The 12,389-nt window shown below is 34.3% G+C and overlaps 1 protein-coding gene across 1 annotated transcript in view; it reads right to left on the reverse strand.

Moving 5' to 3' along the window:
* The window catches only part of DCDC1 (doublecortin domain containing 1), a 445,514-nt gene that overhangs the window by 390,354 nt on the left and 42,771 nt on the right, over nt 1-12,389 (reverse strand). The window contains exon 6 of the mRNA XM_036860073.1: nt 8,614-8,819. Within this exon, the coding sequence (XP_036715968.1) occupies nt 8,614-8,819 (206 nt within the window). The remainder of the gene's footprint in view (nt 1-8,613; nt 8,820-12,389) is intronic.

Raw genomic sequence — 12,389 nt, forward strand, 5'->3', positions numbered from 1 at the left:
TTAAAGTCTATTTTATCTGATATGAGTATTGCTACTCCAGCTTTCTTTTGATTTCCATTTGCATGGAATATCTTTTTCCATCCCCTCACTTTCAGTCTGTGTGTGTTCTTAGGTCTGAAGTGGGTCTCTTGTAGACAGCATATATATGGGTCTTGTTTTTGTATCCTCAGCAAGCCTGTGTCTTTTGGTTGGAGCATTTAATCCATTCACGTTTAAGGTAATTATCGATATGTATATTCCTATGACCATTTTCTTAAGTGTTTGTTTTTGTAGGTCCTTTTCTTCTCTTGTGTTTCCCACTTAGAGAAGTTCCTTTAGCATTTGTTGTAGAGCTGGTTTGGTGGTGCTGAATTCTCTTAGCTTTTGCTTGTCTGTAAAGCTTTTGATTTCTCCATCGAATCTGAATGAGATCCTTGCTGGGTAGAGTAATCTTGGTTGTAGGTTCTTCCCTTTCATCACTTTAGGTATATCATGCCACTCCCAGTTTCTGCTGAGAAATCAGCTGTTAACCTTATGGGAGTTCCCTTGTATATTATTTGTCATTTTTCCCTTGCTGCTTTCAATAATTTTTCTTTGTCTTTAACTTTTGCCAATTTGATTACTATGTGTCTCGGCGTGTTTCTCCTTGGGTTTATCCTGTATGGGACTCTCTGTGCTTCCTGGACTTGGGTGGCTATTTCCTTTCCCATTATAGGGAAGTTTTCGACTATAATCTCTTCAAATATTTTCTCGGGTGCTTTCTCTCTCTCTTCTCCTTCTGGGACCCCTATAATGAGAATGTTGTTGTGTTTAATGTTGTCCCAGAGGTCTCTTAGGCTGTTTTCATTTCTTTTCATTCTTTTTTCTTTATTCTGTTCCACAGCAGTGAATTCCACCATTCTGTCTTCCAGGTCACTTATCCGTTCTTCTGCCTCAGTTGATTCCTTCTAGTGTAGTTTTCATTTTAGTTATTGTATTGTTCATCTCTGTTTGTTTGTTCTTTAATTCTTCTAGGTCTGTGTTAAACATTTCTTGCATCTTCTTGATCTTTGCCTCCATTCTTTTTTCCGAGGTCCTGGATCATCTTCACTATCATTATTCTGAATTCTTTTTCTGGAAGGCTGCCTGTCTCCACTTCATTTAGTTGTTTTTCTGGTGTTTTATCTTGTTCCTTCATCTGGTACATAGCCCTCTGCCTTTTCATCTTGTCTATCTTTCTGTAAATGTGGTTTTTGTTCCACAGGCTGCAGGATTGTAGTTCTTCTTGCTTCTGCTGTCTGCCCTCTAGAAGCAAACTATTTAAATAAGAACCCAGAGAAGAATTTTAGAAGAAATTTAGCACACCAAACACCGTGCAAATGAATGGATAATTATGAAATTAATTCACTGGATTACTAAAAATATTTCACCTTTGGAAATTAATTGTACTTGTTCAGTAGAAGAGAACTACAATTTAACATAAATATTTTGAGAAAGGGAATCTGTTTATATACTTTTTTTTTGCTAATTGAAAGTCTGTCAAATACATTACAAGTTTTGAATAAATTAAGATATAAAATGTACTTGGTGTGACAACCTGTTAAGATAAACATTTCACAATGACTTATAATAAAGATCATGACCATTATTTTAATCTGAAGATGCCAGGAGATTGGGTTAAATTTGCCTATTACTTACTTTTTATACTTATTAAGTAGCTTAAAAGGGCTGCATTCTCGTCAGCCAACTGTGAGATTTCCAGTTACTCCAGATTTTCGTCAGCTCTTAGTATTGTCAGTCTTTTTAATCTTAGCCTTTCTAATATGGGTGTAGTGGTAACTCGTGGATTTAATTTGCGTTTCTTTGATGATATGTAATGTGAGCATCTTTTCATGCACTATGGTTCATTTCTAGGTCTTTATTAGTAGTGTTCAAATCTTTTGACCTTTTTTATTGAGCTGTTTGTCCTCACACTATTGAGTTGTCAGAGATCTTTATATGTTCTGAATGCAAATTGTTTGTCAGATGTATGTTTTCTGAATAATTTTCTCCCAGTCTGTGGCTTGATTTTTCATTTTATTAACGCTGTCTTTTGAAGGGCAGAAGATTTAAAATTTTGGATAAAGTAGATTTAATATTTTTTGTTTTCTTTGGTTTTAGTTCATACTTTTTAGCCCTATCTAAGAAATCTTTGCCTACCTCAGGTTGTAAAAAATGTCTCCTCTGAGAATTATTACAGTTTTACTTTTCTAATGAATAGATCTACAGTTAATTTTAAATTAAGTTTTGTGATGAGGTAGGGATTGGGGTAATTTCTTATCATGCAGATACCTAATTTCAAAAATATTTATCAAAAAAGACTGTTTTTTCCTCATTGAATTATCAAGATTAATGTGCCACTATATGTGTGAGTCTATTTCTGAACTTTCTACTTGCTTTCATTCCACTTTATATGTATCCTTATGGCAATACCATTCTGTCTTGATTGTTTTAGCTTTATAATAAATGTTGAAATCAGATAGTGCAAGACTTCCAAATTTGGCATTCTAATTCTTTTGCATTTCCTGAGCTTTCATTGAGCTTCTTGGATCCATGATTACCTTTTCTGGTCTCTTCATGAATCCCCTACATGTTCAATAAAATTCCTCCCCTCCAACAGGTCAAAACACAAATGTCTCCCTGGCCTGTGCATACTCCCATAGTTGTTTCCTTTTTACATCCCCATTAGTTGATCTTTCTCTGGTACTTGTCTGTGCCAGGCCGTGTGGAATTCACCCTGTGCATCAGCAACTTAGTATTTAGTCAAAGGTACAGGGGGAACCCTAGGCAAAATTTGGGAATTATTCTCTAAATATCTCCCTCATTTATGGCATTTCATGATAAATTCCAGACATTTCAGCCTCCCAAAACTTTGATGTCTTACTCTTCAGCTTGTGGAGATCACTGTGCTTTTCTTGGATTCTCTCTCCCTACACCACAGTCCAAAAATTGCCTCTAAGTATAAAGAAGAGGTAAATGGTTAAGACTCACTTCAACATTTCCTCTTCTCTCAGGCATGACAGTCTGGTGCTTCCCATTGTCTAAGGTTTAAAAATAGTTGTCTCATATATTTTGTGCAGTTTTCAGTTGTTTAAAATGGGATAGCTAGTATGATACTAGCTTTTCTATTATGACCATAAACAGAATCCTCATTTTTTTTAATGGTTATGTTAAGTCCTTTTTAGGTGAGGACACATAGGAATTAAAATGTGAGAAAAAGTATATTTGTGGCAGTTTCACATACAAAAAAATATTGTTCTTCAAGTCAGAAAATGGGTTCTAGTCCTAGCTATTTCAGTTGCTCCATTTTGGATATGGCAGTTAACTTCTCTAAGTCACAGTTTTCTGAGTTGCTTGATTAGACTACTTCATAAAATTCTGTGATTATAATGTCCAGAAATTAAAGTTCAACAAAGATACTTTAACGGTATGTATGAAAACTAATTTAATAAACCTTTCAGTTTAACCATTATTGTTATATGTTCTTAGCAATTAAAATATATTAAAATATAAAATGTAAAGATAAAAAACCATAAGGCAATTTTAATAAATGAACAGAAATAAATTTTACCTTTTCGGATTTAATATCATGCTTATACCTTAACTGATTAGGGGAGTTAAAGCATAATGTTAAGAACTGTCCTTAACTACAATCTGTAAAGTAAATAAATCTTTAGACTGAAAATTCTCACTTGTTTTTATTTCAGCCAAGGAAATCTACATCCTTCCCCTCTTAGGATTTTGTTCAAAAAAAATTTCTGACCACCAAGTAATTACTTATAGTATTCTGAAATAATCCAATTGTATAACCCTAAAATCTACACTAAATAGATAGAAGACAATGGGCTATCCATAGCCTCTTGAAAATAAACTACATTATCAAATTTTATATTTTTTAAAAATCTGCTTTCATATTTTTTAATCTGATATTAAACCCTGGTATGAACATTAGACTAATTTTTAAAACAATAATAGTATCAATGGGCTTTTGCTCATATACCATAAAAAGCTCTTTAAAGAACTTCCAACATAAATAATTATGCATGACCTCCCCTGTCAGAATCCATGTTGAGCATCCTTAATCAAATTTTGTTACTCCAGGTTTGAATCTCTTAAAATGTTTTCTAAATTTTCACTCACACTACTGGGAAAACCTCTGTTGTTACAGTTACTGATTTGTGTGTGAACATTCTACAGTCATGCTATTCATGCTGCATTTTTTTAATCTGAATTGGGCCTTTCTTTTTTTTTTTTCTTTTTTAATTGAAGTATAGTTGATTTACAATACTGTGTTAGTTTCACAACACACATAGCAACATATAGCAAAATGATTCAGTTATACATATTTTTTCAGATTATTTTCCATTATAGGTCATTACAAGATATTAAGTATCGTTCCCTGTGCTATACAGTAAATCCTTGTTGCTTATCTATTTTATGTATAGTAATTTGTATCTGTTAATCCCCTACTCCTAATTTATCCCTCCCAACCTCCTTTTCCACTTTAGTAAACATAGTTTGTTTTCTATGTCTGTGAATCTGTTTCTGTTTTGTATACAGATTCATTTGTATTATTTTTTAGATCCCACATATAAGTGATATCATACAACATTTGTCTTTCTCTGTCTGACTTACTTCACTTAGTATAATATTCTCAAGGTCCATCCATGCTGCTGCAAATGGCAATATTTCATTATTTTTATGGCTGAGTACTATTCCATTGTATAAATATACCACGTCTTCTTAAGCCAGTCGTCTGTTGATGGGCACTTGGGTTGTTTCCATGTCTTGCTTATTGTAAATAGTGCTGATGTGAACACCGGGGTGCATGTATCCTTTCAAAGTAAGAGTTTTCGTCTTTTCTGGATATGTGCCCAGGAGTGGGATTGCTGGATCATATGGTGGCTCTATTTTTAGTTTTTAAAGGAACCTCCATACTGTTTTCCATAGTGGTTACACCAATTTACATTTGAGTTGGGCCTTTCTTAAACTTGAATATTTTCTTAAAGTTTTTTGCTGTTACTGTTTAGGCTTATTGAGCTGTTTCTCAAATTAACAAATGGTGAATATCATAGATGTCTAAATCTTCCTCTGGTTTAAAGGCATCTGATAAAGTCTATTATTTATTTATATCTTGACAGTCATATGTGAGTAACTCAATACATTTTTTGTGGTTTTTCAGTAATAACAGGGAAAAGTCATTGCAATGAAATACGTTTACATACAAACATTAAGGGAATATTTATTTTTTTCTAAGTCAGACTTACTACACATACACTACTCCCATCTTGCTAACCTGTAGACATATTCCTCTTCCTGATTTCTGAACTCCTTGCACTAGTTCTCGTCTAGCAACCAGTGATATAATTTCCCATAAACTGTTTTCTCTGTCACACAACTTATTATCTTTCTCTTATACTACATGAGAAGTATAGAACAAACAAGGAGTCTGAAAATTTCCATTAATTAGTAAGTTTGAGATTTTAGAACACCAGAACAAGAGTTCTCAAACTTTAGTGGGATTAGGAAACATCTGGAGACATTTGCTGAAATTCAGATTCTCAGGCCCCATGTTCAAGAGATTCTTAATTCAGTAGGCTTGGAGTAGGGCCTAGAGGTCTGAATTTTTAACACATAGCCCAGATGATTCGGATGCAGGTTTTCTCAGAAAGTCACTAGTATGTGTGCACAATAGAGTAAATGAAGATAGGGGAGTACTAGGAGAAAGGCATCCAAGAGAGCAGATAGCGAAAGATAATCTTAAAGTTGATGGTAAAGGGATATACCAGGATAGTCACAGGGAACAATCAGTTCAAACCGGAGTGAGAGTTTTTTCCATTCTTTCATTTATTTCAATATCTCTTTCACTGTTTTCTTCACCATTGTAATCTCATGCCATTAGTAATAGTACACAGAAAACCAAGCAAAAAGCAAATAAATAAGATACAATTATTCACTGCTGAGAAAAAAATAAAGATGTCTCATAAAGGAGATGCTATCCTGGATAATACAATAATCCACACAGCTTAATACCACTTCTCTGACAATGATTCTAAGAGATAACTGAGGGAAAAGAAACTTATCTACCACTAACACCAACCTTAAAAAGTTATGTATCTGGAGCAGTTTTCATCTTCCATTTACTTTGCATCTGTGCCCACAAATTTTTCCTAATATCTTTTTCAACACATGGATAATGTTTAGCCTATACCCCATAGTAGCAGGTGCTGTGTTACTGCTGTTACTAAAACCATACCAAGTAATTCTAAAACCATCTGATTCCAGTTTCAAAGGGATGGGCCATAGTTCTGGTATTCTAGAGTTTAGAGAAGAATTATATCACTTTGTCGCTCATTTCAAACTTCTTAATAACTTAACCTCCTAAAATAAATAAAAGGATATGCCTTTGATTTTGTACCTATTATTGAAATACAGTTATTTCCCCTTGGCTCCATTCTGAGCTCAGAGAGGACTTTCACGCTTCAACTACCTTATTTTATCACCTGTCTTCTATAATTCCCTCCTTATTTCACTGCAATAACCTTCACAATATTAGAGTCCTTTACTTTGTACTTCAGTTTTATATTACTTAGCAATAATCTAAAAATGGCTATTAGTCCCCAGCAGTCCTAATAATCTACCATAAAAGAGAAAATACCATGTTTTTCCAATGACTATGCCACCTTTTTAGTCCTACTACTGATTTGGTATTTAATCAATAAATAAGGCATTATCCTGTGATTATCAACAAAGCTTTCAAAATTTAAATTTTATTTATAAAATAATTAGCTAGCCTTATTTTTATTCCCTCCAAAAAGTTCTATCGACACCCAAGACCAGTATTCCATCGCCTCCTCTCCTTTACTTCATTCTTAAAAGCACTATTGAGACAAATATTTACAAATACATTTATTACTGAATCTTGTCCGGAGTTTCATAAAAATTGTGAAAGTTCTTTAAATTCTACAAATTATAAGGAGAGAAAAATAAGCGAAAGAATTCCTTGATCATCCAGTTTTAAATGAATTGCTCTCTCGCGTCAAAAAGCAAAATAGCAGTGACATTTTTATTTATACTCAACCTTTCTTCTAAGAACATGTAATCTGTAAGAGTGACTATTACCCCAATTTTATCACTGAGGCATAGAATTACAGAGATTGAACTGAAGTGAACTCAAGAGGTTATCTAATCTAGCTTCCATCTCCAAAAATGACTGCATTTTAACAATCCAAGAGCTATGTCCACCTTCTCTATTTTTCAAAATCCCCAGGGAAGATGTTACAACTTGCCTTAGCAATTTGCTCTGGTGTGTAATATCCCTTGTTTTACTCATAATCCAAATCTGCAGATAAGAAGGAAATAAAACCCAGTCTCCCAGCTCCTCAGTAAATGCTCTTACCCAGATGTAGTTATAAAACAACTACAAAAATCAGTAGATGAAGAAATAGATATTTTGAAAATAAAAATTTCCAATACCTAGTCAACTATTCACCTGTTTCAAGCAATATTCATTTTGAAAATAGTCTGGTATAACAAAATAATTTATACCTATCTTCATTTCATAATAAATGTTTCCCATTAATAAGAAAAATAATTTCTAACTATTAGATGTATATTTATGAATCCTAAAGATAAGAATAGCAAAGATAAGAATACCAAGATAAGAATTTAATGGGAACTTTCTGGGTGCCAGGCATTGTATTCCACACGTAATATCACATTGAATACTTACATCAGTTCTATCAGGTAGGCATATTATTATCACCAGTTTTCAGATAAAGAAATTGAGACTCAGACAATGTAAGTTATCCAAGGTCTTATAGTTAGTGAATGACAAAGCTAGGATTAAAACCTAGAGCGTTTGGTTATGTTTCACTGTCTCTCTAATACATATTTAATAAATTTTAGTTGTTTTTATTATTATTAACAAGCTACTTTAAGATACAGTGAAAAATTTTTATCTGAAAAAAAAGGCTTTTTTTTCCCCCCCAAATTCCCATTAGTTTCTCTATATTTTTAAATATCAAAGATCTGGGAAGTACAAGCACCTTCTAAAAAACATGCATTTATATGACAAGTAATACTTTAAAATTTGTTTTTTAAAGTTTGCTGGATTGTTACATGATTTTTCTTAGGCCCATCCAGATTTACTTTTTAAAATTCATATGGATATTTTTAAACTGAATTCTAGTTATTTCAGACTTAATTTATTGTTTCAAGGAACAGGGGTGCTTCTAGGTTTTACTACTAGTATTCTAAATGAAAAGGAGCCATTTTGAGATTTGAAGATAGTTAAATTGGCTTCAATCTAAATATCTTGTAAAATATTATAACCAACTAGAATGTTTCCTCAAGTGTAAACATAACTTTTAACTAGGGAAATGGCCAACTATGTTAGCCAAATTATTTCCTGATATACTATTGCTTTATTAAAGTAAGTTATGTTGTTAGTGCAATAAGCATATATCTAAACAGCTGAATTTTTGCATTCTATATAATGCCTTCTTAATATTTCAGTTTATTAGTTGACATGATATATAAGAGGAAAAAACACATTTCAAGAGTCACAAAAACTCTGAAATTTAATTTATACTTCAATATTTAATACAAAATTACCTTTTTCATTGTTTCCTTTCCCACTGTAATCTCATGCCCATCCTGCCCCGCGCCATTCTTAAAGAAAAGAATTCGGACTGAGGTCTTCTCAGTAAGTTTCTTCATTCTTATAGAAAGAACAGGCTTGGTTTTCCGTATTTTGACATCAGTAGGAAGCATCAGCCCATTCATTGTCCAAGTTACTTTCTTCATTAACAACAGATGGTCTAGAAGAGAATTTTTTTTTTTTAAGTCAGGTCAATATTTGGCTTCAAAATTAAAAATGGACACATCATGCTTCCCCTCCCCTTATTACCTATATCATATACACTGGCCAGTCTCCATCCATAGATGCTGGTTTCCTGAAATGCTACCACCAGCTTCCCACTAACCGTGACATAAGCTGTAGCAAGCTGTCTGCTCTGATAGCCTGCATAAATCATCATTTCTGAAGGGAACAGATGTTCAGGGTATGAAAGAGTAATACCACAATTTAGTCCTAATTAAAATTCACCTTAGCATGCCTCTATCACTGATCAGATGCACTGGGCTGAAAGGGTCCACTGAAAGGGTCCAAGGTCCTTTGCTTACTATAAAACAACATGGGTCCTGAACTTTTGTGTTCTTTGGGGTTGGGAAAACACTTTTTTTTTCTCTTTAATATGATTATTATCCAAGTTGCTTTAAAGATGATGACCTCCAAGGGGTAACCTTATACATAATTCTTCTCCTGTGACTAGAATGAAGGTGGCTTCTAGGACATCTTTGGTAACAGGTTGAAACTATTTCACTAAAAATGAAAACCAGTTTTTCATTAACAATTTACTTTGACCCATACATTTTCAAAGATGTGTGCATGAATATAAGTTTCAAAACTCCCACTAATATTAATGGGAGTGCAAATAAATTACTATGTATGATTTTGAAAATGTAAGGGTAAGAACAGAAGTGCATATATTGCATACTAAGTTGCTGTCACCATTTCTCCCTTTTCAAGAGGTTTCATTTCATAAATAAATAATTTGCACCTTGGTTATTGACTTTATTTGTGCATTCAATTTATTTTAGATTATATTTTCTTTTCACATAAATTACAAAAATACAATGATTCCTCCGTCATCTGCTCTTTATTTGCCCTAATAAGAGAAATAAAATTTTATTTGCATAGAACTTAAAATGCCTGCATTTATTTGTTTGCTCAAATTTCCAAATAACCCTTCACTATTAGTATTTACCTTGAAAGAAGCATGGCCTCTTTAACCTAGAAATGGTACTTTATATAAATCTGCTAGTATTGATATGAAACATGAACCGGTGGTTGTATACAAACTTCAAGTCCCAGAATGGCTACATTACATGTTTAAAAAAACAAAAACACTTTCTCTCCCTCTCGCTCTCTCTCTCTACCCCCCCCCACACATACACACACATACACACTCACACATACATACACGTACACACACATATACAGTGGGCAGGAATATGAGCAAAACTTGGAGAATAAGTTAAAACTAGAAGATTATAAATATGATTAAGACTTCAAGAAGAGAAAATTTTTTTACAGAAATTAGTTATATATTTTGTCACTTTGTAATCTTAAATTGATAGGAATTAGAATTAGAAAAATAAGCTAGAAGTTAATGAGATCATATATGCCTGAAAGAATTGAGAACAGTGGTCAAATAAATACTTGTACACATATGTTCATAGCAGCACTATTCACAATAGCCAAAGATGGAAACTCAATCTCTACCAATGGGTAAATAGAAAACTAAAGTGTGGTATATACATATGACTGAATATTATTCAGCAATAAAAGGAACGAAGTACTGATACATACTACAATGTGGATGATCCTCAAAACATTATGCTAAGTCAAAGAAGCCAGACATAAAAGGAGATATGCTATATAATTCCATTTATATGAACTATCCAGAATAGGTAAATCCATAGAAACAGAATGCAAATTGATGGTTGCCAGGGGCTGGGAGTGGGGGGAATGGGAAGAAATAAATGGATAAGGGGTTTTATTTTGGAATGATGGAAATGTTTTAGAACTACATAGGAATGGTGGTTGCACAACACTGCAAATGTACTAAATGCCACTGATTGTTCACTTTAAATGATTAATTTTATGTTATGTGAATTTCACCAAAATAAAGAAAGAAAGAAGGAGGAAGAAGAGGAGAAGGGGGAGGAAGAAGGAGACTACTAATGGCCAGTATCTCTGAAAATAAAAAAACATCTCTCACTGGGAAAAAAATAAATTCTTGTATTTTGATAGGCGTGTACCCACAATCTGGACACGTTCCCCCCCCCAGATGCTTTGCATTATGGAAAGGGTATAATCCTTTAAACTAGGTTTGAATCTCAGCTCTGTAACTTAGTGGCCCTAGATGAGTCATACCTCCCTGCAGCTTTGATTTCTCATCTACAAAGTATGCAGTGGGCACCACTCCACCAGCTGATGAGGATTAAATATCTTACAGGTAAAAGTACCTAACGCATTGAGGTCACTCCATATATGTTGGCTTCTTTCCCCACATCCCTGAAGTCCCATGCTTATGGAGCTCTAGAGTATATTAACTGTTACATCAGAGTCCAATCAGAAAAGCAGAATCCATTCAGAGTTTTTGAGCAGAGGGACCGACTGCAGGGAATTGGTTATGTAAGTAATGGAAAAGACCAAGAAGCAACGAAAGGACAGTGACACAACCCAGAGATGAGCAACCGCAAAAAACCACTCCCACCAAGGCCAGAGGGAGAAGGTGTGACAGGTACCCAGATTTAGAAAATCTTACCAATAAAGCGTTTTCCCCTTTGATTTTTCTGACCAGGCCAGAATTAGGTTGAGGTGAGTGAAGGGCCAAGAATGCAAAATTTAAGGAAGCATGCTCGGGGTGGGGCAAGTGCACAACCCTCAAAGTGATTGCCTCCTTAAATCTTGTCCTGTAGGTGCTGCACTAGTCTCTCCCTAGTCCCAGCCCTGGCTTTGACTATCTCTTCTATATGCAGAATTCCTGAAATTCCACTAAAAATTATGCTATTAGCCAGACACTGTTTTACATGATTTACAGGTTTTAACTCATTTAGTCCTCTCAACAACTCTATGAGAGAACAATAACACCATTGTAATACCATTACCCTCATTTACAGGTGAGAAAATTGAGGCACAGAGAAGTTAAATAACTTGCCCAAGATCTCACAGCTTGTAGGTGATTGTGCTGGGATATGAAGTCAGTTCTAGAAACTGTGCTCCAAATTACTACACTCTTCTGTCTCCATCATACATTTTCTGCCATTTTTTCAAGTTCAATATGTCTGAAACAAAATTTCACTTTTTTTTGCACAACTTGATGCACCCTTCACACTTCTTATTTCTGTCAATGTTTCCATTTTTTTCAAGGTTTTCCACTATCTCAGGGAGATTTTGAACCCTTGTCTCCTATTCATTTCTCTGCAACCAACTGCTTATTCAGTCAATGATATTTATCGGGTGTCCACTCCTCAAGGCACCAGGGTGACAGCTGTGAATAGGACAGAATAGCTTGTACAGATCACAGGCTCTTGGGGAGAGACAAACAGTGGAAGGCCTCTCTGAAGAGGGGACATCTGAGCAGAGAGGCCTGAATTATGAGAAGTTAGTGATGAAAACCTGAGGGAAGGAGCATTCCAGGCAGAGAGAAAATCAAGCACTGAGTCTCCAAGGTGAGAATGAGCTTGGCGGGTTTGAGAAAGAAAAATAAAGTAAGTTTGGACAGGGAGAGAATATGTATGGATAAAGCCAAAAGGTAGGA

Source organism: Balaenoptera musculus, chromosome 8 (genome assembly GCF_009873245.2).
Source record: "Balaenoptera musculus isolate JJ_BM4_2016_0621 chromosome 8, mBalMus1.pri.v3, whole genome shotgun sequence".
Taxonomy (NCBI): Eukaryota; Metazoa; Chordata; class Mammalia; order Artiodactyla; family Balaenopteridae; genus Balaenoptera; species Balaenoptera musculus.